At 40.2% G+C, this 25,928-nt stretch overlaps 1 protein-coding gene across 2 annotated transcripts in view; it reads right to left on the reverse strand.

Annotated features, from left to right (window-relative positions):
• Positions 1 to 25,928, reverse strand: part of ME1 (malic enzyme 1) — a 353,342-nt gene that overhangs the window by 266,331 nt on the left and 61,083 nt on the right. For both annotated transcript variants that reach the window (XM_030555825.1, XM_030555826.1), the window contains exons 2-3: positions 21,839 to 21,972; positions 5,919 to 6,068 (exon numbers count right to left, since the gene is read on the reverse strand). In XM_030555825.1, coding sequence (XP_030411685.1) covers positions 5,919 to 6,068; positions 21,839 to 21,972 — 284 coding nt within the window. The remainder of the gene's footprint in view (positions 1 to 5,918; positions 6,069 to 21,838; positions 21,973 to 25,928) is intronic.

The following is a 25,928-nucleotide window of genomic DNA, read 5'->3' on the forward strand; positions in this document are numbered from 1 at the left end:
GCCACTGACTTATTACAGTATCACATAATAGATGCCCTGTCCACAGTATCATCAATGGATGTATTCATATCAAGATGTCCCTCAAAGGGAGGTGAAACAAGCTGAAACTTTTAAAAGTGCATATATCTGTAATTGCACTATAAATATACATTTCTATGCAGAATACTGCTGTGTACATACATACAGACATGCTTGGTCAACTGAAAAAAACATTTACAGGTGCCACACTAACATAACTGAAATACCAAAACTACTGACTATTCTAAATGTACTTGGACATTACGGTATTGCAGATACCATAGTATGGTAAACAATATGGTTAAGCAAGCTGGAACATTATTTGTCTCTGCCATCTCCTAACAGCGTGTTTATCTTTCAGTGTGCCAGAAGAATATGTATGTCTTATGATCAAGGAAATATTCATCTGCCAGGATGGGTATGAAAGAAAAGAACAGGTTTCCTTTGTTCTCCCAAAAGCAAACTAGAAAAATGCAGTTTAAAGACTGTACTGAAACAGTAGTTATTAATGGTTCGCTATCAATCTGAGAGGGTAATCTAGTCAGGTCCCACAGGGTTTACTCTTGGCTCTGGCACTATTCAATATTTTCATGAATGATTTGGATAACAGAGTAGAGGATATGCTTATAAAATTTGCAAATGATGCAAATTCTGGGGTATATTAATTTTAAGTAAGACCATGAGAGGTAATTATCCCATCTACTCGACACTTATGAGGTCTCAGCTAGAGTACTGGGCACCACTCTTTAGGAAAGATGTGGACAAATGAGAGACAGTCCAGATGAGACCAACAAAAATGATAAAAGGTTTAGAAAACCTCACCTATGAGGAAAGATTTAAAAACTTGGCATGTTTAGTTTTGAGAAAAGAAAACTGAGTGGGGACCTGACAACAGTCTTCAAATATGTTAGCGAGACAAGGAGGGTGAGGTAATTTCTTTTATGGGACCAACTTCTGTTGGTGAGAGAGACAAGCTTCTGAGCCACTCAGGAGCTCTTCTTGAGGTCAGAGAAAGGTACTCCAAACATCACATCTAAATGCAAGGTGGAACAAATTGTTTAGCAATAAGTAATCAGCACATATGAGATCATTCAAGGTAGAGCGGCCCATTAATAGCTCTACAATTATAGGACAGTTAATTACTTCAAATCAATAAATCATCATCATGGCAAATCCCAATGGGGGGTTCCTTGCAGATCAAGTGCTACATGGATCGATCTCTCGCTAGTCCTTAAGACAGCATGGTTGGATGTTCAGTCTATGTGCATCACTGGCAATCTTTCTATACCACCAAGGCATTTGGTGACCTCATGCTCCCTGAGTAGTGAAATTTACTGGGAAACACACTTGATAATTAATTCACCTTCCATCTTAATAATTTATATCTGCTGCCTAAACCAAAACAGACTGACCACGGTGGGTGCTGTGTTCTGCTACAAGTGTCCTCGTTGCTGATCTTGTCTTGGCACTTAATATAGAGTAGCTGAAATGAGAATTTAAAATGTCAGTCCACCGCTCTTCAGCCTTCCCTAGCACCCATGTTTCACGGACATATGTTAAAGTTGGTATAACCACGGTCCTGTAGATATGCAACTTCACAGAAGGCTTGATATCACAACATCTCCACAGAGGCCACTGAAGCATCCACATTGTTCAAACATCATCCAGTACTTAGCTTTGTCCTAATTGGTAACCAAAGCAATGTGCGCAGCATCTTACCCAGCCGGATGAGCCATCAGCTGCAGCACTTCACCAAACTGTGCCAACAATGCAACGTCACTGGCCTAGTCAACGTCTCAAAGCAAAATGGTGTTCAGCTCAATGCCACCAACAGCTCTCTCTTTAATGCTTAACCACCCAACACAATAAATACTACGATATATTAATTGCTGTCATTATGTCCTTCCTTTGATAAAAGGCCTTTATTTATCACTCATGACTGGCTAATGTGTTGTGCCTTTCTAAAATTAAATATAGGGAAAACAGGAATTAAGCTGGATACAAGCTACAGTGCGAAGATCCACAATGCTTTATGATCCTATTGAATTACCATTACCAGATATGCCAGAGACAGCTGCATAGTGGAGATTTGGAAAAGTTTCCATTTGGCAGGATGACAATGGCATTTCAGCATTTCTGATCATATATACCTGAAACAAATGATTCTAAAGAATAACTCCATATACAGCCATGCATTTACTAGTATTGGATTAATATAAAAATACTATTTAATTTTAAGATTAGGAGTATGGAAAACTCAGGCCATATTTGCCAGTGATGTGCTGCCAAAGATTTACCCAGGCAGCACTTCAAAAGTTCACAACATACAATATTTTCTCTCCATCTCTCCCCATCAACCCTAAATTGGTATCTTGAAGAGTGGAGTGATGTCAGATTGAGGAATGGGGCTTCAGGCCCTTCAAACTCTGGGATGGAGCTGGGCAATGATGAGCTGCCAAGATCTTAACAACCGGTTCCCTATCGAGTCTTCAGCAGCACTTCGGCAGTAGGTCCTTCACTCGCTGTGGGTCTTTGGCGGCACTTCAGCGGTGGGTCCTTCAGTGCCTCCAAAGACCCGGAGCGAATGAAGGACCCACAACCAAAGTGCCGCTGAAGACTTGGAGTGCCACTCGGTGAGTACAAGCCCCACATGGTTTTTTACGTGGTTTTTTTTTAAGTCATCTCTGCTGGGGCCCCATCAAAATCGGGCCCTGCACTTCCTAAAGCTGGCCCTGCACATCAGGGTTGCAAAATTGTATCAGGGGCTGGGCATGGAAGACTGTCCCTCCCAAAACAGCCTGCTCCCCCATCCAACCCCCACCCACGTCCTGCTCCCGACCGTCCCCCTCAGAACCCGCAACCCATCAACCCCGCTCTGCTCCCTGTCCCCTGACCATCCCCTCCTGAGACCCCCCCCACCTTAACTGCCCACCAGGACCCTACCCCCTACCAATTCCCCCCATTCTCCATCCCCTGACCGCCCCCCCAGAACATCTGCCCCCTCCAAAACTCCCTGGCCCTTATCCAATTCCTCCTCCCAGTCCTGGCCTGGCCCCCAACCATGATGCTCAGGGCAGCGTGTAAGGATGCTGCATGGCCCGCTGCGGCTCTGCAAGGGGCAGGGAAGCGGGAAAGGGGCCGGGGGAGCTTCCCCAGCTGGGAGCTCAGGCAGGCCGGAAAGGATGGTCCCATGGGCCTGATGTGGCCCGCAGATCGGAGTTGATTGCCCACCCGCCTGCCTCTTTAACAGCTGGTTTTACACCGGCTTCTAAATTTAAGAACTGGTTCTTGCAAACTGGTAAGAACCGGCTCCAACTCACCTCTGGAGCTGGGTGGGCAAATTTATGCTGGTCAGAGACGGGGAGAGGTTGCCCCCCGTTATCTTTTCATTCATGACCTCCAGGCTTGATTACTGCCACACATACCTAAAAATAAAGCCCTCTCTTTGCCACAAAAAGACTCCTGCTGCCAAAAAATTGAGCCCAACTGATTTCTCCTTTCATCTCTAGTAATTGGCTTACACTGTTGTCTTCAAGGCTTTGATCAGAAAGGCTGGATCTGTTAATTGCTCCTCTCTCATTTTGACACAAAACACCATCAAATTTTATGAAGCACAGTTTTACATTCTGTTCACTCTAGGCACAGCCCCAGAACAGCAACTCAAATTACTCCTTCCAGGAGCACTTGTGAACAGGGATGCTTGAACAATCTGTATAGTGGGAGTACTGAAACCCGTTGAACCAAACTGTAAATAAACCCTACTGTCATAAACAGATAAGTAACAGTTAACAGAACAGAAGTACTTCATATCTCTTTTGCCTGGAAAGGGTTAACAAGAACAGTGAGCCTGGCTGTCACCTGACCAGAGGACCAATCAGGGGACAGGATACTTTCAAATCTTGAGGGAGGGAAGTTTTTGTGTGTGCTGTTAGTTTTTGGTTGTTGTTCTCTCTGGGTTCTGAGAGTGACCAGACGTGCAACCAGCTTTCTCTCCAATCTCCCTGATTCAGGTTCTTATAAATTCAAAATAGTAAGTACTAGGTGATAAGGCGAGTAGGCTTATGTTTGTTTTCTTTATTTGCAAATGTGTATTTCGCTGGAAGGAGTTCAAATTTGTATTTTGCTGAAAGGATTTTAATTTGTACTTGTATACTTAGGCTCGGAGGGTATTCCCAGTGTCTATAGTTGAAAGACCTTGTAACATATTCCATCTTAAATTTACAAAGATCATGTTTACTGTTTTTCTTTCTTTAATTAAAAGCTTTTCTTGTTTAAGAACCTGATTGGTTTTTTTATTCTGGTGAGACTCCAGGGGACTGGGTCTGGATTGACCAGGGAATTGGTGGGGAGAAAGGAGGGAAGGGGGAGAGAAAGGTCAATTTTCTCTCTGTGTTAGGATTACTTTCTCTCTCAGAAAGAGTCTGGGAGGGGGAGAGAGAAGGAGGGGGGAAAGTGGATTTTCCTCTCTGTTTCAAGATTCAAGGAGTTTGAATCACAGTAATCTTCCAGGGTAACCCAGGGAGGGGAAGCCTGGGAGAGGCAACGGTGAGGGAAAGGGTTTACTTCTCGTGTGTTAAGATCCAGAGGGACTGGGTCTTGGGGGTCCCCAGGCAAGGTTTTGGGGGGGGACCAGAGTGTACCAGGCACTGGAATTCCTGGTTGGGGTGGCAGCGCTACAAGTACTAAGCTGGTAATTGAGCTTAGAGGAATTCATGCTGGTACCACATCTTTTGGACGCTAAGGTTCAGAGTGGGGGTTTATACCAAGACACCTACATATGGAGGAAACCACTTCAAGCCAGGGGGTGCAGCAGCGCCTATGTGTGTGACCACAGCAAGGAAGGATGGATGTGTGTGGACCACTTGTGGAACAGCTTAACCTCAGCAGACCTGTGGAGAACTAACTCTATGGATTTGGTGGGAAGACAGGAGAACAAAATTTGCATCCTACTTCTCCCTTTTTCCCCTTCCCTCCACCTCCTGCCAAGTGTCAGTGCAGGTAAAAATAAAAGAGTCTGAACTTTATCCTATAAAGAATTTAAGTTCTGGGACCAGATCTTCAACTCTTATAAATTTGCATAGATCCGCTGATATCAGTAGAGTTACACTGATTTACACCAGCAGATAATTTGGCCCTCTAAGTTGAAATGTTAAAAAGTAAATCTTATTGAATAGTAACATTTTAATGATGTAGCTCAAGCCCTCCTCGAATGCTGGTTTATAATGTCAGAAAGAGACAGGCATACCTCAAATACTGATATACCAAATGATAGTACTTTGATAACCTAAAAAGAAAACTGAAAAAAAAAAACAACCAAAAAAAACCCCAAAAACAGTTAGCAGAAAAATTGAAGCGAATTTAAGGGGCTGCCTGATATGACAGTGTCTTTCCTATCCAAAAAGTTTTATATATGCTGCATCTTCTCACATTGTTCAAAATAAAAATTCATTCCAGAAAGAAAAATGAGAAAATGCTATAAAAATTTAGAACACATTCCTGAATTTTTTTCTCTCTGTCTGTATGTACATAGGGGGGGTGCACGCATATATTCTAAGGCCAATGCTCCTCAGACTGCTAAACTAAATTTGGATTAGGGTCAATTCATCCTTTTGCAGACATGTAACAAATGCAATTGTGCCTGTGGAAAAGCCCAATTAGGCTTTGTAAGATTATAAAATTCACCCATGTTTTAACACACTGAAACAACAGTTTATCTTTGCAATACAATATAAATTACAGTTTAACTTAACTATATTTTTAGTCTAGTATAGTTTGAATTATCTACGTTATTCCAGTTTTGGGTTGCACTCAACTATGTTTAAAAAAAATCCTACAGAAAGCTGCCAAGAGGGGGGGAAAAAAGATACAATTACGTTTATTTGAAATATAAACTTACATACCTTGGCCTCCGAAATGCCAAACCATATTGTTGGCAAGCCAGACCCACAGTGGGAGTATAAACAATAGGCATGAACCTTTCAATGTTAGACGTCAGCACTTTATAGAAAAGCTTTTCATTTCGATCCTGAAGACCCATTAACAGAATGTATCTGTGGAGAATGAAATATAATTAGACAGGTATCCAAGTGAACATTTAAAATAGTTAAAAAATAAAATAGATATGTAGAGAATTAATTAAAGCTGTGTTTGTTCCAGAAAGTCTCTCTCTGGTCCAGGATACTTACATTTAACCATATCTTAGTACCACAAGTGCTTCAGTTCTAAAGGATAACAAATCTGAGCCAGACAGTAGACAGAAGCTGAAACTGTTGAAAAGGTGACAGTCGGCATGTTCAGGAAGAGAGCTGATTCCTCTCAGACATAAAATGCTACATTTGCATTAAAATAGCAACACAGGTCCAATTTAAACCTTAATCCAAACATGCCAAATGTTGCATTTTGAATGGGTAATCATAAATTTGCTGGAGGGGGTCATTAAAATTTCATTTTCCTACTCTGGACCTCTAAGAAATTTCTCCCAATCCAAGGAGAATGTTAGTTTTTCCATACCTCTCTACTAATAGATTTAAATACTGTCACACATGCAAAACACCTAATCCTGCAGTCCTCCGTGGCTCCTACTCAATCCCACAAAAAGCACTTTTATCTCCTTATGAAATCAATGGTAGCTCTGCATTTCAGAGCTTTCCAGAATCAGTTTAAATTAGGATAGCAAAAGGAAAGAATGAAACTCCATATTTAACTCATCTTTTTTTGCTCAAACACATACAATACATGAAATTACCACTGTTCTAGGATTCCTTGTCTGATGTGACACATAAAAGGATGATTTAAAGACTGAAGATCAGATCCTCAGCTGGTATGAACTGGTTTAATGCCATAGATGAAAACTACACAAGTTTACAGCAGTTTAGGATAAAACCTAGAGTTTTCAACCTTAACACTGAATTTTTGTGGGTTTGACCTTACTAGATTCATTTAGTTTATGTAGAGTGAACTTTTTATTAACTTTTTCTTAGAAAATAATAATAAAAAAAACTTAGTTTAAATTAAAAACCCAACTTACTTCAAAATGTAAGAACATATATTTACCTATTTCACAATGAATAAGACATTTTTTGTAGTCTTTAAAATGCACATGTTGTGCAGATGTTTTTAGAGATTAGGTACAGTGCACATTTAACTAAAATACAAGGGGGGAGAGTTGTTGTGGCTCATGTAAATATACATTTATGGATATTTTGTTTACAGTGGTGGTTTTTAGTTTTTTTATATCTTAGCAATGCTTTGCATAAAACTTGTCTTCAACAAAACAGCAGCAAAGATTTGACCTTGCTCTTACCTATCTCACTTACCTTAATGAAACACAATCCCTCATCCTTCCCAATTCATTTCAATAAGGTGAATGTCAAAACCCACTTGGGACTACTTAAATGCTAACTTTAATTTTTTTAATGACATTCAAGACATTCTTAGCACTTAATTAATCAAGAGAGGGGAGCCATTTTAGTGAAATATTAAAGTTGCACAGTTAAAACTAAGACTCAGGAAACACAAAAACTTAAGCTTTCAGACATCAACCTTTTGTACATCCTGTATCTTTTATTTCATATATTTAACAGAATAAACCAAAATATATTAAGATTCCTATTGAACAAGAATATAAAATAGTCCACATGTGTAACATAGCTGCATTAATGATGGTAAATAAATCTTAATTGTGTATATCCTGACTTTTGTTGTTGTTGTTGCTATTTCAAAGTATTCTCCCTTAACCTGTCCAATGGGAAGAGTGGGCTGGGAGTTCCAACATAATACATTCATGTGATGACAGGACTGTGGAAGAAAAGCAACGCTGAATCTTTTTTGAATTTTTTTTTATTTTATTTTTGTTATGTCAAGGGCACCCAGGCCCTTAGATGAGCATTTCTTTATTTTGAAATTGAAATAATTAAATAAATACATGAGATCAATATGAATAGCAGAAAATAAAGTGCTATAAATCACTTTTTAAAATACAAATAAACAATTCTATATCAAATATTTAAAAAATTTTACACATTTATTCCTTCTCCTACAAATATTTTCAAAAATACCTATATGTGTATTGTTAAGTGTCTATACCTACCACCTTTTAACAGCCACTGCTCTATCTTTAGCACATATCATTATACTCTTAACTCTTTAAGAAGTCTTCTTTATGAAGTAAATCACCATATTTTTAACTTATATGATTCTCCTACCATCTACTCCAAAATACTGATCCATTCATAATCAATTCTGACTGATATATCCGGCTTACTGAGGTGAATTTCTGGAGATATGTATTTCATTTCCACAGGATCTTGAAAAGTGACAGGTGGAGAACTTGTTATGAAAAACCTGGCTTGGTCACTCCCAGAGTACTCAGGCATGCATGGAAGCCAGAGGACTGAACCAGTCTCTGATTCTGAACACTTCTCCATTTTTCTTTTTATTACTACGGTACTTTCTTTGAAATCAGTTGCTGTTATTTAAAACCCCAAATGATCTTTTCATTCTCCAATCTTATTATTCAGAGCAATCCTATTTTCCAGATTCCGTACAGTGATCTTTTGGAGAAGAAATTTAAAACTGCTGGAAGACTTTTGAATTGGGGTGCTTTAAACAAAGCAATTGTGTACTACTTGCAACATTTTATAAATATATAAATTGTTCCATTTTGGTTTACACCTCAATTTAAATTACAATTTCTGACATTCAATTGGGAAAAAATGCTGTTTTACTTAGCAGTTTTTATAAGCAAGGTGTCAAAGTGCTTACAAAGGTAATAGTAGCACAATACCTGTAGTCAAACATTGCAGATAGTATGTGCTTAGCAATCGCTCAAATGAGCTTTAGATGTTATAAAATGTTGATACATTGAGAAATGCAATTTTGACCAGGATGATGCCTGTATCTAACACAACAGGATTTGAAATATAGCATTAGATTGACTGAATGTTTCACTAAAATTATAATGTAAACAACATGGTAAAAAGCAGATATCTAAAATGCTTATCTGCACTGAGTGCATTTGATGGTACAAAACACACCACCACCACCACTACCCTTCTCACACAAGGGTTTGTGGGGAGGATTTTTGCTATCCACTAAAAGAGGACAAGTATTTACTACATGGCCCAGATAGAAAACATAAGAAGAAATGGCTTGCACAGTGCTGCAGGTCTTATAGCTAGATTATGTTATCAGATTTGTAGAGTGAAATCTTGGTCCTACTGAAGTCTATGGTAAAACTCTCATAGACATTGGAGCCAAGACTTTGTCTGTGGAATGCATCACTAAATCTCTTGAAAAATGTTACAGTGCATGACTTGATGCTGCAGGTGTTGTTGCAGAATTAGAGAGAGAATATCAAAGTTTCAGACAGAATAAAATACACTCCATTTCCAAGAATACAAGGCAGTCTAATAGCATGCAATGGGTGGTATAAAGCCTACATAAACACACACATACAAATGCATAGTGTATTTTTCAAGACACATGGTAATGCCCAGTATGTATCTGAAATTGACATTTAATTAGCCTGTATGTATTTAACTAAACTTATTAGGCGCCAAGTTAAGGAGTTCTGAATAAAGATCACAAGAAAAGGAGGCAGAAAGTGAGAACCAAACATTGGGAAGAGTGAGGCTGCAGAGATTGTGAACTGCCTTTTCAGAGAAAATCATTGTGTTCTGCTCTAATTGAACCACAGTTACAGTTCCAATAAAGTACTTATTTCATTTTCAGAACCTACGATTGTTACTTTTTTCCCCTGGCCATAAGACACCTAAGAACTCAAATACTACTTTGTTGTTATGAAGGGAATTTAGCTACAACCGTAATGAGCAGAGTACAAGAACATATTTATTTTATACAGTTTTGAGACTGAATATATGGTTTACATTTTCAAAGAAATATATTAATAAATATAAGTTACAAATTATTATTCAAAGGTAAGACATTCAACAAAAATCTCTTCATTCAAAATGGCCGGATTGCACTTTTTCCTCAAGACTGTTAATGCACTCCTATAACTAAAACATGTAACCAAGGTAACATGAGTCTTCAGAAAAAGAAAAACAGATAAGAAACATAAGGGAATCAGGCATTCAGAGGGACACACACATTAACAGCCTGGCACTCACTTCACTTGTGAATATAGACAGTAGAAATGTGATAAGAAAAAGAATAAAAGATCAAATTACTATCAAAAGACATAGAAATAGGTTTCTAAATTAAATTACAGAAGAATTATATTTCATCATTAACTTCTTGTCTGATTTCAATGTCCCAGATAAAACATACAGACATACTCTGTGCTGTATCACATATTCAGCATATTAAACGTTGGCCTTTCAAAGCACAGCACTTCAACATTCAAAGTCAGCTGCAAACAGCTTAAACCACAAAAAATAGTATTTACATAATATTGCAGCCATACCACTATGCGCTGTGAATTCATTACATCTTATATCATAAGCAGGTCAGGCCAGGCCAGTAATTAGATTGGAATCCTCCAAGGAATGTCTGTATCATGTGCTGCCAGATATGGTGTTGATGAGTTAGCAGACAACTGACAATTCAGTAGACATTACACTATTTAAGTTATTTACATGACCCCACACTTATAGTATCTGAGTGTCTCAAAACCTTTCACGTTTTCATCTTTACAGCACCCTTATGAGCTGGGAAGCACTTATTATCCCTTTTTTATAGACTAGGCACTGAGAGTCTAAGTGACTTGGCCCAAAGTCACACAGGAAGCTTCTGGCAGAGCAATTGCACCTGGATCTCCAGAGCCACAGGCTAGTGCCCTAACTCCTGGACCATTCTTCTCACCCCTTCAGAGTTTAATCAGTATCATATGAGTGTTTAGACAGGGCTGGCTCTACTGTTTTCGCCGCCCCAAGCAGCGCACCCAATTGTCGCCGCAGATTGCGGGGGCAATTCGTGTGCCGTTAGGGCGACGCGCGTTTCTGCGGCAGTGGCAATTTGGTGGCAGCTTCTGTCTTCAGCCGGAAGACAGAAGCTGCACCGACGCGGACAGCTGAACATAGAAGCTGCCACCGAATTGCCGCCACTGTGGAAACGCGCATGCCGCCCTAACGGCGCACGGACTCCCCCCGCCATCCGCGGCAGCAATTCGGTGTGCTGCTTGAGGGCAAAAACACAGGGACTGCCACCCCTTGCAGATTGCCGCCCCAACCACCTGCTTGGGATGCTGGTGCCTGGAGCCAGCCCTGTGTTTAGAGTATGAGTGAAGAGTGCAGAGATGACAACAAAGCAGAGAGTAATCTCCCCCACAGCCAAACCCAGTGCATTGACTCAAAAAGCTTCCAGTCACTAGGACACAAGCAAAGGACTCCAGGAAGTTGATGCCAGGATCACCGTTAGAAAAAAAAAAGACAACTATAAAACCAAAATCACCACACTGTGGTATCTGAGATCCCAGAATGTTTCACTTTACTTAAGATTTTACTATGTGGTAACTGTGAGCAAACTCCTCAGCCTGCCATTCATTTGCTTTGGAAGCGACCTTCTTTCTTAAATATAAAATCAAGGCCTCCAGACTATGCGAGCTCACTGAAGAGATGATGACATTGTACAGGTATGGGCATTAATCATGGTGTCATGGCCAAATTCTAACTTCAGTGCTTATGCACAGCAAACACAAAATTTCCTATAGTTTCAGCTGGAAAAGGCATTCTTTATGTCCAATCCTAACCTGTTGTGTAGAGTTATTGTATACCACTGAACAGTTACGTTTCACCTAGAGATGGTTGCACTTCATCTGAAATGCAATGGCTGCGCGTAGTCTGTAAAGCTCTCTGTGATGAGGGCTATGTAAGCAAAATTATCATTAAGCAATCCATATGCTGTATAGTGAGAGAGCATATAGCTGTGCAACTATAGCTAATCTTAATGACACAAACATTCCATTTCACTTTAGAGATGGATGTCTTCTCGTCTGACTGTTATGCAGGAAAGAAAGGTTGGGGAGGAGAAGTGCCTACCTAAAAGGTATACCGATACCAGTGATAGGTGTGGTATAAGAAGCCAAGGAGACTACATAAGAACACAGAAGCAGCCAAAAATTGGCATTTCGCCAGCACTGAACAGAATTTAAATTCAAAAAAGTTTTTAAGTTCATTTCAGACTACAGAACCCACAATGCCTGAGTTCGTTCTAAGCTCCACACAACAAACTCGCCCCGCCCCACTGAAGAGTCAATAGAGCTGGAAAAAAAAGCAACAATATTTTATTCTGTCTTGTTCAACAACAAAATTACATAAGAATGGCCATACTGGTCCAGACCAAAAATCCATCTAGCCCAGCATCCTGCTTCTAACAGTGGCCAATGCTAGCTGCTTCAGAGGAAATTAACAGAACAGGTAATCAAGTGATCCATCCCCTGTTGCCCATTTCCAGCTTTTGGCAAACAGGTTAGGGACACATGACCAGATCTGACTCAAAATTTTAATTTTAAATAATGGCTGGTGATGATATATGATTAGGGTTGGAAGGATTAGTATTCTGTCAGTTACTGTCCATTTCACAGTACACACACAAACCGACTATTTACATCAATAACAATCAAAATGTACAGACAGGCAAAGTAAGAAAAATGATGCTTGAGAACACAGAATGTGATTTAAGGATATTTACTTTGTATATGTTGACACATGATGACAACTTGTGCTTTAACATTTATGAAGTTTTAACGTTATGAAATCAATATCTATTGTCATCAAGTAATTATTGTCTGACCTCATAATTTCCCACAACTGTGAAAATTTAACTTGATAAAAATAAAACCCGTAATTTTGTGCAACTGTGAAAATGTAAACAGATAAAAACAAAAAAAAGCTTATTATGATATTATCTCTTAAAATTATATTAAAAAAATAAATTCTGCCAAGCCTATCTACTATTCACTACAGAACGTCTTGATCTTGTCTTCCTGCAGACTAAATCAACTACTTCTTGTCATACTCTCAGTGGACAGGAAGAACAACTGATCTCTGTCTTCTTTACAGTGAAGTAAAAATGTTTTTTTATTTTAAGAAAATTTCTCTAAATTGCACCATTTTTAAGCATAAGTGGTCCTATTTCCAAGTGAAAATAAAACTGTAATAGTTTATAGTTTTCTATGTGCTTGATGAAAATTAGTCTTTAGAATTCAATTATTTGTTATTTACACCACTTTTCATCAGCATGCTTAGTCAGTTAACAATGGGAATCATTCTTAATTCTATCATCCAATTATATGAGTACTGAGAACAAATATTTTGTCCTACACATAATGCTGATTTCAGATTCAAAGGGCTAACTCTGGTAAAATGTTATTGTGGCTTCATGTGGGCACCTCCTTCGAGGAACATGGGCCATTGGTGTACCTAAGCCAATTATTTCTTTAGTGGGGCATTTGTGGTGTGCCAGACCCAGGGCCGGCTCCAGGCACTAACATCCCAAGCAGGTGGTTGGGGCGGCAATCTGCAAGGGGCGGCAGTCCCTGTGTTTTTGCCCCCAAGCAGCTTCTATGTTTAGCTGTCCGCGAATTGCTGCTGCCGCAGAAATGTGCATGCCACCCTAACGGCACATGGACTGCCCCCACTATCTGCGGCGGCAATTCAGAGTGCTGCTTGGGGCGGCAAAAAACAGTAGAGCCGGCCCTGGCCAGACCTGATATTTACTTTGAGCAAGATGATTTTCTCTTTAATTTCTCCTCCCTCCCCTTGCACTAACTAAAGTTATCACATAGGTCATTTTTAGAGATTGGTAACTTATTTTAACATTGTCCAGCTTTGCCAGAAAGAGGGCAGAAGACACTGGATGTGGTTTAATTAGGCCTCAACTTTATTCCTAAAAGTCTTGGAGTAGCCAGAAGATAAAACTGTCCAGTGCAGGTAACTCCATAATCATTTACATATACCCAGGAGACTGCTGGAAGCCTCCTCCTTCCCCCAATCCTCATCCCGAACTCATCACCCCACCCCCTGGAATTAGGGTTACAGGGTACCCATCAGGTTGGCTCAAATGCCCGCTGTTGCCATGTACCCTCCATGCTGGTATAAGAGGGTGGGGCCACCCCAACGCCCCTCAGTTCCTTCCTCCAAAATAGAGGGCAAGATGAGTGGGTTGTGGAATGGATATGTGCAACACATCCCGAAGAACAACACAGTCACAGATAGACAGGTAACCGTTTTTTCTTAAAGTGATTCCACGTGTTCATTCCATGACTGAAACAAACACGAATGGAGGTAGGCCCAGAGACTACCTGACAGTGATTGTAAGACAACCTGTCTACACCTGGCATCTTCTCTGGACTGATGGGAAATGGCATAATGAGAAGTGAAAAGTCGTAACCGATGACCAAATTGCTGCTTTACAAATGTCTACTATCAGCATTTGTGCCAAGAAAGCTGCCAAAGTTGCCTGTGCACTAGTAGAATGTGCCAATACTTTCGCTGGTGGGGTTATATTTGCCAATTGGTAACAAAATGAATGCACAAAGAGATCCACTATGAGATTCTCTCAATGAAAACTTGTAGGCCCATAGCTCTGTCTTCAACCGCAACGAACAAATGTGAGGAGGATCTAAAGGACTTGACATGCTCCTGGTAGAAAGTTAAAGCCCTTCTTACGTTCAGAGTACCAATTTTTTTCTCATCCCTGTGCTGATGAGGTTTTGGGAGTAATATTGGCAAATGAAAAATAGAGACTGCTCTTGTGAGAAATTTTGCATGACAGTGGAGATAAACTTTATTCTCATATAGGGAGCCTCTGACACTAGGACTCTCTACTCACCCACCCTTCTGGCTGCAGTAATTGCCACTAGATATGCTACCTTCATAGAGAAGAGAAGGATAGAGCAAGTTGCAAGAGCTCAAATGGTAGTCTCATCGACTTTGCAAGGACTAATTTCAGATCCCAAGGAGGGATGGGATCTTGTATGTGGAGGTACAATATTACTAAGCCCCTTAGGAATCAGGTGAGGATGGGTTTGACAAAAAGGGATGTAGTATCCATAAAGACGTGGAAGGCCAAAATAGTTGACAGAAGCACTCTTGTAGAGCTAATAGCCAAAGTCTGTTTTAGATCTAGAAGATAGTCAAGTACAAGATCCAGAACTCTGTGCTCTGGAGATACATCTTTTCCAAATGGATAAGTGCTTTGCTCAGCCAGGTAAGTGTTCCTAGTTGAGGGTTTTCTGGTATTCAGAAGCACTTTCTCAATGTCCTTCAAGTAGGACCTTGCAAAGATTGTCAACCATGAAGCATCCATGCTGTCAGATGGAGAGCTCAACGATTGGGATGGAGCAGCTGTCTGGGGTCCAGTGAAATTATGTCTGGAACCAACAGAAGAGACAGCGGAGGTTTGATTGACAAGGTTAGTAGGGCCAAGTACCAGTGCCGACAAGGCCACACCAGTGCTCCAAGGATGAAGTGAGCATGGTCTTGTTTGACTTTGAACATGACCTTGGGAAGTAAAGGAATTGGAGGAAAGGCATACAGGATGGAATTCTTCTAAGATAGGAGAAAAGCATCAGTCAGTTAGCCTGGTCTGAGCCTTGCCCAAGAACAGAACTGATGGCATTTTCTGCTGCTTCTTGTTGCAAACAGGTCCACTTGGGGAGTGCCCCAGAGCTGGAAGATGGACCTGGCCACATATGGATGTAGTGACTACTTGTGGTGATTGCTGATCTGCTAATGTGTTCTGTTTTCCTGAAAGGTAAGCAGCCCTGAGATTAACTGAGTTGGTTATACAAAAATCCCAGAGGTGAACTGCCTCCTGGCACAATTGAGTTGACAGTTCCTCTTCCTGCCTATTTATATAAAACACGGTCACCAAATTGTCCATCACAATTAAGAAATTCTTTTCTACTATGTAAGGGAGGAAGGCTGAGCAAGCTAGACTCTGTTAACTCCCTGACATTTATGTGAGTTTTTATATCTTAAGATGACCAGACATCCTGAATCTAGAGGGACCCAGATAAGTTGCCCAACCCAGGGATGATAGGGGGAGGGGCAAAGGGAATCCCCACAAACTTTCAGAGGGTCCATCCACCAATTCAGAGATGACAAAATTAAAAGTTGGCACTCAAACCACTTTGCTCCCAATCATCACCATTTGGATATATACTGATGCTAGCCATGCCTGCAGCTTTCTGAGCTGCAACCTGACATGCTGAACTACAGAGTTACATGCTACCAGGTGACCCAGGAGACTGCGGTAGTTTCATGCTGCTGCGAATGGGTATGCTTTCAGTCACAGTACTAGGTCAAATAAAGTTTCGAAGCTGACTTGTAATACAAAGGCTACTCCTGGGAGAATTCTCCGCCACTGGACATGCAGCATTTGCACGGAAATTAATGTTGTGCATGCACAATTTCTTTTTTCTCCCACAGAAATGGGCTGCAGAGTTGCTGGTTGCCACTAGGGGCCACTGGACCAGGCAGAGCCCAGCTCGTAAACACAAGACACTCCAAGGGAGGTGGGAGGGATAGGAGGAGCTGGAGGGTTCCTGGCAGCTGCAGTTCCTCACATGCCCTGAAGGAAGGAGGCAGTGTGCTGGAAACCCCACACAAGCCCAGGACCCAGCATCAGACTGTTTCTCCCTCTGGATCTCTGGGGGTTAGGGGATGCAGATGTCTGGTCTGGGGAAGGCCCTGGGGCTATGCTCTGGGGCATAAGGGGTGTATGTGAGTGTCTGGGTGGGGAGCTCTGGAGCTGGGCAATGGGGATAGGGGTGCAGGTGTCCGGGCTGGGGGGAATCCCGCAGCTGGGCTCTGGGTGGGCTGCAGGTGTCTGGCTGGGGCATGCCCCGCAGCTGGGCTCTGGGGCATAAGGAGGGGCGAGTGTCTGGCTGGGGGACACCACACAGCTGGGCTCCCAGGGGGAAGGGGGAACGAGTGTCTGACCCCCCACTGCTGGGCTCGGGGGGGGGCAGGGGCCATGCAGAGAAATGGGTTTCTTTAATTCTCTATTCTGGGGGGGCTTTTTTTATCTCTGTATTTTTACAGACAGTTGCTGACAGGTATTTTGAAATATATTACCAAAATAATTGAAACTGGTGTGATTATATCATATTATTTTGACAAAATATGCAGAAATTTAAAATATTATGCACAGATTTTTTAATTTTTTGGTGCAGAATTCCCCCCAGGAGTAAAAGGCCTGGGCCTTCATAAAGTCTAAAACTACCCCAATGAACTCTATTGCCTGTACCAGCTTCAGATTTGATTTCAAATATGCAAAAAATGAATAATGAGAATTTTTCATAATAGCTACTATAGCAGGTTTAACATTTTCTAAAATGAACACAAAGCCACACCTATATAGAATATTACCAATACCATGCACTATTTACCCTTCATTAGCTTTTAAAGTGTTGATAGAATTTTTGGACAAGCAGACAAATCTGAAAAACTCAAATATTTCAAAGTCTAAAAATAAAGTTGCTGCCAAAAATTTTCTTTTTATTTATTGCTCTGAAACTGCCCAACTAAAGCAGAGATCAAATGTTATGAACCACATCGAGAAAAGATAAAAGTTTGGGCTTCACTGTAGCCAATCCTAATTGGCATGGAGATAAAGTATATTCTGAACTGATTAAAGTCAGCTCTGTTGAAATTATATACAATTATAGTTGCAATCTTCATGTTCATAATTAGTAAATGCAGAAATGTCTGCCAAAATGGCAGCAGTAGACATCTTTATGTTATCTTAGGAAAATTACTTTAAATATATGCTATGTTAAAGATAAAAACAACTGTTTCCTTTGCAGGTTTGTATTACCATAAAAAAAAATATCAGTTCAGTTCATTCTGGAGTAGCCGTTCCCATGCAACTTAACTCCTATACTAGGCATGTACATATTAGTTTGGCTAGGTAATTGAAAAGTAGTTTAATGTGTAGGAAAAAAAATAATACAAGGGAAAGTATGAAAATCTATAAAAGAATACAGAGGAAGTGTTTCTTTATCTTCATTACTTCAAAAGGCTTAAAATGAAATAAACACAGATGTATAATATGGAACAGAGATAGGGACATATTGGTGAGGCAATAGCTAAGAAATGAATCACAAGAAAAAGAAAAGGAAGAACACAAGTAAAATAGTACATTATTTTCCCCACTTGATTATCCACGTAGGAAATCAAACGCAGCCATATTCACCAGTGATATGAATGGACACGAATCCACTGAATGGAAAGTTGGAGGCAGAAAAGTTATTGGTGAGGAAAAAGTATAAGAAGTGAAATTTTGCAAGGAAAAACCCCAAAACCCTGCACTACAGTGAAATTAAACATTAAAATTTATAAAACGGGACTTTTTTTTTTCAAATTACAGCATCCCTGGATTGTTTCCCAATTTTCCCTCATAACAGAAGGATGAAAACTCCAGCCCACCCTGAACTTTGCTATTCCAGGCTCACATCTTCAACTCGAGAGACAAGATGGATGAGGTAATATCTTTTATTGGACCAACTTCTGTTGTTGAAAGAGACAAGCTTTCAAGACAAAACAGAGCTCTTCTTCATGTTTCCTGGAACCAACACAGTCACAACAACAATGCAAACAACAATTAAAGTCCGACTTGAAGCAGCAGTTTACCCTCAATGCTCTCTGGGTTTCCTAAGACTGTTTCCCCCTATTCCCCAAGTAAAACAAGTATTTGCTTCTCTGTCTTACGGTCTCTGGGAAACAGAGAAAGTAAAGCTGTTAAACAGACAACAAAACAAAACAGTTTCCAGATAAGCACAGACTTGAAGCGAAAATCACCAATACTGAAATTATCACTGTTGTCTCTATGAGAAGCTTCTCTTCAGACATGGATCGACTCCCAGTTCCTGCTATTACCTTGCACTTCCACTTACGTACTCCAAATTAGCTTTCTGGGAGACTAATGTGCTTCAACGGTTTAACAGTCTTGCTGATTAATCATTGCCATAGAACTCTGTCCTGAAACTCTTAAGTTTTCTCAGCTGGTTTCTCTCTTACACATTCTGGAACCTCAAATGGGTAACATCCCATATCAGATAGAGCCTCTGGTCTATATCTTCAGGAGTGACTAAAAGTTACTTTAATTATTGTATCATGGGCCAAAATTCTATCATTGTTTAAGTTCAGCAGTGCCTTAAATGCTTGGAAGTCAACACCAATAAAAATGTTTCATGCTTCAAATTTATGATCATGGCAGGAAAAGAAGCACTTTCTTCCAAAGAAATTAATAATATGTATTTGTGGTTAAGAGGGAGATGAGAGAGGTAAAACTAAATGAGGCTCTATTAGCTCCTAATTTTTTTTTCTTAAAATTGAAGGAACTGGTTGCTGCAGGGATAGATTATGAATATTTCAGTTCTTCTCTATAGCAGTCACATTTTATCTCAGAATCTTCTTTTAAAGTGCACTGAATGTGTGTGTAGGGGCTAATGCAACAGTCCTTACACACAGCCAAATCCTCCAGTGATTTCAGTGGGAATTTCTGATTTAGACCTGCAGGGTTGTGCTCCATATGTCCTTTTAAGATATATGTATGATTAAAAGACACTCAAACATTATTTAACCTAAAATCCAGATCCCAGAGCTCAACAAGTGTAGCTGGCCCAAACACTGGGGATATGTACAAGTTGACAGGAATAACAGAAGTAGCTATGCAGGATACATACAGAGCCCTCTAACCTCTTTCTTTACCAACCCTGCCCCCATATGGGTGAAGAGGTATGAGAAAAGAAATCCATGGATTGGCCATTGCCCCATGACCATTCAATATCACACTCTTTCCTATACCCACCCACAACAAGCACTCACAGATAACAGGGCAACACGCAACAGTTGCATATCCCCTGTGAATCTCCCCAACATCCAGCCCCATCCCTGGGCTGGCCAAAGGTGTTGTGTTGCCCAGAGTGGAAAACATTTTCGGCATCTGCCCGAATGGCTAAGCTAAAGAGCATTTGAGATGGAAGCAGGTTGAGTTGGCATTTTCGAAATTGGTGATTAGGGAAACTGCCCTGATCACCAATCTCCTAAGGCTGGCCCTGCCCAGTCCTCCGGCAAGAGAACCACACCTATTTAGCCTCATACGGTATGTCTAAACACTGCAATTAAAATTCTGCAGCCAATTCATGTCAGCTGATTCAGGCTGGTGGGGCTCAGTCTGCAGCCCCAAGCCCCACACGCCTATATCATCTGACATGGGCCAGCCACCAGCGTTTAATTTGCTGTGCAGACATACTCATAAGAGCCAACAATACAGAAGGGGGATGGATTTGCCCCTAAAGGGCACATTTTCTTTTTAATTTGTGTCATGATTTTATGATATTTGATACTGTTTAGGTTTTTTTAAGGTGAAAATCCAATTTGGATTCCATTTATCATAGTTAAAGTTATGATTCTGTCACATAGGTCCTGGATTCCATGACTTTCCAAGACTCTGAACTCTTCTGGGGCAAGGCTGGAGCAGCTGTCAGCCCCAGGGCTGCCAGAGTAGCAGCCAGGGTTAGGTCAGCCCCACTGGGGATGGTGCAGGGCTGGAGCAGCAGCCAGCCTCCAGGCCCACTGGAGCAGTTGGCTGGCGGTCGGCAGGTGGGCCTACAGAGCAGCATCCAGGGTTGGGTCATCCCCACTGGGACTAGAGAAGCAATAGTGCTGAGGCAGCTACCAAAAGTCAGCCCTCCGCAATGCTCTGACTGTTAATGACCCTCCCACAGAGTATTTTTGTTAAAAGTCAGGAACAGGTTGTGGGCTTCCATTAATTTTTCTTTATTGCCCGTGACCTGTACCTGACTTTAAGGAAAAATACATGTGACAGAATCTTAACCTTAACAATAGTTCTGGATAACAATCCTTCCTAAGACCATTTAGTCAGGAGAATAAAAATGCAACAGGTGCTAGGGACAGTGCAATAAATAACTGTCCATCTTGGTTGCGTGTTTTTTCTCCCTCTAAAAATGCCACATATAGTATATGGTGACTTTCCAAACACCATGATGAGCCAATGTCTTTTTTGCATTTTAATTAGAAACCTGAAAGTACCGTAATACAAATTAGACCCCAACCTTGCAACATCTTTCTTGTGGACAGGTTATTGTGTGTGTGCAGAGGGTTCCCTCTATGCAATATATTGCAGGACTGGGCTCTTAGAAAATAAATTTTATTTTAACATGAAAACAGATTGCGACTAAGTTAAAATGTGATCAAACAAGATTTAAATGATTAAAATATTAATACTTTGCACATTCATAACAACTCCTATCTAAAGATCTCAAAATAATTTACCAAAACGACTGCTAATAGTGAGCTCAGATTTTAAGCATATAAAATATAAATGGGTAATAGGGTGAAAATTAAAGAGTCACTGATAACACAATCATTTAAAAAATCAATTTTATTAAATATATTCTATTATTTCTCTTCAGTTATATTTTATTATTAGGAACCCTGTCCTCAAAACTGAACTTTGATTCAGATGGGTTCATTTGCTCCTGCTACTTCTTCCCTAGCTTGTTCTTGGGGAAATAATTTTGATATAAGAAAAATCAAATATTACTATTTCAGTTGAGAAAAAAGGCAGGAGTTGAATATTAGTAACCAGTTTTTATAAAAACTGCTCTAGCAACAAAATGTCTGCTGCTTGTTAATGTAATGTTTTTCATCCATCTTTAAGTATCAGAAACTTTTTAAGTCCTCAGTTAAAAAACAGAATAAATATAATATCAGAACATGGTTATTCATCAATATCTGCAACATTTCCCCTGAATACAGTCACAGAGAAGTGAAGGAACTGAACAATGACTTGGGAATAATGATAAGGTTATTTAGCAGTACTTTACCTGTCTAGGTCAGATGTTTGTCTTTCAAAATTCACGAGAATCCTTAAAACCTGGACATCTTGACTGAGAAAGCAAGGAGGCAATAATCCGTGAATATTCAACTGCTGTCTCTCTTCCAAAGTAAAAGCCATGCCCTGTGTAAGAAGTGCATGACATTACCATCAGGATAATTCAACAATGGAAAAAGAGCATGTATTTTTCACTATCAAAATATCCCATTAACTGAAGGGAAACCTCCCCCAAAAAACAACAAAAAACACAATGCTATCTATCTATAATAGGTACTTTGAAAGCACCATCATTCTATTATCCAGGCTTTAACTCAACTCAGTGCAAACTTTTGAACTTTTAAAAAAAATTGGCACACAGATCATGGCATGACAATATTACAACATCTTCACCTCAGCATCAGTAGGTCACAGTCTTCTAATACTGAAATATTATTCCTAGTAACTCCTCTAAGAAATAACTGAACAACCGAAGAAATAATTGAACTCCTCCAAAAAATATGAGCAGCACTCAATTACCTCAAAAGGTAGAGTAATGAACAACCCAAATGCCTACACACACACTTCTTTAACACGAAGATTTGAGACTATTTTCATTTTGTCTACTAGTGTAAACAATTATGCTTTCTAATATTTAGAAATTTTTTAAGATCTCTAATGAAAATAATAGCTGAAAATTCACATAAGCAATGCAGTGGCTGCATTACAACCCACCTGCTTCGCTATCAATTTATTTACATAGCACCTGACCCAAAGCTCACTGAAGTCAAAGGAAAAATATCCACAATGACACCAATGGACTTTGGATCAAATCCATAGTTTTTATCCTACTGAATTCTTAACTATACTAAAAATAAGTGAAAAGGTATTTTAAAAGTTCACTGATTTCTTGCAAGTATCCAGAAAAACAGTTTAAATTAAATGAAATTATTTCATATATTCTATGTAGACTGGATAGGCATGTGGACTATTAAATAAAGATTCCTGTTAGTTTGACTATAATGTTCTTTATGTAGCAGGCTTTTAGTACAGTTTGCACTGAAGCATTTCTATTATTTTGACTGTAAGTTAAAGTTTTGGAATAGCAGCAGATTGCTAAGTAACAGGGAAGATCATTAAATATCTTACTTAGTAAGAGAAGACAGGTGCTTTTCTAATCCGTTAAGAATTTCTGCCCAAACAGTACACAATGGAAATTAATGTATTATCACTTCTACTATATAAAGTATGCCTTCTTTCCCTGTCTTTTGTCTGTATGATTTGTTTGGAGAAACTGAAAACTATGTAAAATACTCCTAATGTACTTCATGACCACCTATGCAAGTCCTTCTAACAAGTATACGTGGTTGCAAATCCCGTTTTCTTTTTCCCTAGATTGTGACTGGATTCATATGGGGCAATAGATCCACTGTTTCACCTGTAGGACAGATACACAAGGCATCCACTCTTCTGGATTACAATAATTATTTTATTTATGTCTGCACAGACAAATTGATGGTCAGAACATAAAAAGGTTTGAGTTGCCTTTTTGTGCTACAGAAGATGACTCCAGGTGACAATGATGCGACCACCAGGAGTAATTTCTGAAAACACCGAGGCTTTGTTTCCATTAGACAAATTTAACACACAGTATTCACTGAGTGAATGGGTGACAAAATGACAGATGAAATTCAATGCTGATAAATGCAAAGTAATGCACTTTAGAAAAAATATTCCCACCAATACATACAAAATGCTGGAGTCTAAATTTGCTGTTACTACCCAAGAAAGATATTGAGTCATCCTGTATAGTTCTCTAAAAATATCCATTCAAAGTGCAGCAACAGCCAAAAAAGCTAACTGAATGTTAGTAAACATTATGAAAGGGATAAACAATGAGAGAGAAAACATCATAATGCTGTTACATAAAACCATGGTATGCCCACACCTTGAATACTGCATGCAGTTCTGATCATCTCATCTTAACTGGAATTGGAAATTGGAAAAAGTGCAGAGAAGGGCAATAAACATAACTGGGGTACAGACCATGGGGTAGGAGTGAATAGCTCAGTGGTTTGAGCATTGGCCTCCTAAATCCACAGTTGTGAGTTCAATCCTTGAGGGGGCCATTTAGGGATCTGGGCAAAAATCTGTCTGGGGATTGGTCCTGCTTTGAGCAGGAGGTTGAACTAGACAACATCAGTGAAGTCCCTTGCAACCCAATAGTCTATGATTCTAACAGTTTACATATGACGAAAAATTTAAATGATTGGCACTATTCATCTTAGAAAACATGACCACCAAGGGGGGATATAATAGATGTCTATAAAATCATGAATCATGTAGAGAAAGAGAATAGGGAAATGTTATTTGCACCTTCATATAAACATAAGAACTAGGGGGCTCACAATGAAATTAATAGATAGCATTTAAAACAAACAAAAGGAAATACTTCACACAATGCAGACAGCCTGTGAAACTCATTGTTACAGGATGTTGTGAAGGCCAAAAGTACAAATGGGTTTTAAAAAGGAATTAGATAAGTTCATGGAGGGTAGATCCACGAACGGCTATTAGCCAAGATGCTCAGGGAGACAACCCCATGCTTCAGGTGTCCCAAAACCTACTGCCAGAAGATCATACAAGATGACAGGGGATGGATCACTCAAAATTCCCCTGTACTGTTCATTCCCACTGAAGCATCTGGCATTGGTTACTACCTGAGACAGGATATTGGTCTACATGGACCATTGTTCTGACCTAGTATGGCTGTTCTTATGTATTGTTTTATGGATGTGTGAAAGGGAACACTCACTGGCAGTGTTACCCAGAGGTCAGGCCAGGGTGTGGCAGGTTGTCTTCTTCCCGGGATGTCCACTTTCTCACTATGATCCACCGTGTGAAGGTCTGTCCTCTTCAGCAACTCAGCCCTTCAGCTGGGTCACATATTCAAGGCCACCCCTTTTGGGGTACATGATGTCCAATGATGCGAAAAATCTTCACAAATCAGCAATGGTTTCAGGGCTTTCCCCCTTGCACTGAGGTCTCAAGAGTCTGGAACCTTGCACCTTCAGGATCTTACTCAATTAACTTAAGTGCCGAGGGATGGAATTCTGTCATTGTCACTCCTTAGGGGTTGGTAGGGTCCACCCTCCACCAGGCTCTGATCCAGGGTCAAATGGTAGGAAGTTAAGACCTGCACCTGCATAGCTGCCTCCCTGGGTCACTTCCTACCTGTGCCTCCTCTTTCCTCGGGGAAAAATAAAAACTGAACATAAAATGACAGTCTCTGACCTTCAAAAGTCACCAGTCCCACCTTTGCAGGTCAGGTCAGTATCTCCAAGCCTCAGATAGCAAGAGCTCCTGACGTACTTCTTCCCAAGAGCTCAGAGCGCAGGTTTTCTCCCTTCCACTGTCTGCCTCACTCTGAGCTGCTCCACTTGTCTTTTTAAGCTCCGCCTCCAGTTTGTGCAGACTTTGCAGATGCAGCAGAGCAGGGCCATCTGTGCCCAGAGCTGCTCCTTAACCCCTTCTTCTCCCTTCTGGAATTTGTATACCCCATCACAGGCTGCCTAACAGAAACGTGTGCTGATGTTGTTCTCTCAAATAACAAAATATAATATGTATTTCTATCTTGGCTACATGAATATGGCATCTTTTACTGCTGTGCATTTCTGTTTATGCCAAACAAATTTAAGTCCATTAAAGTCATTTGTATAAAAGAAAAAGTGATCACTGATGATTATACACCTCATTATACTTAACTTAAACTATACCTAAGCACAACAAGAAAAAAATACAGCAACGCTAACCTCTTGCGAGAACATCAGTAGTTCTAGATCTGTTCAATAAGTGAGGATGCAATCTGTGTACCTCCTTTATATAATAATAGCAGAAATCTAGGCCCCTGTATAGTCAATGGGAAGTTTGCATTGACATCAGTGGAGCCAGGATTTCATCAAGGGTTTCTCTACACGCATGGAAGTGCACCGCCCCTCTCATGGCTTGATGCTGGAGGTGCTAAGTGCCCTCAACACCCACAGAAATCTGTAAACATTGTAGCAGACTTACTGAAATCAACAGGAGTTGAGGTTCCTAAGCAC

The sequence above is a fragment of the Gopherus evgoodei genome, chromosome 3, assembly GCF_007399415.2.
Source record: "Gopherus evgoodei ecotype Sinaloan lineage chromosome 3, rGopEvg1_v1.p, whole genome shotgun sequence".
NCBI lineage: Eukaryota > Metazoa > Chordata > Testudines > Testudinidae > Gopherus > Gopherus evgoodei.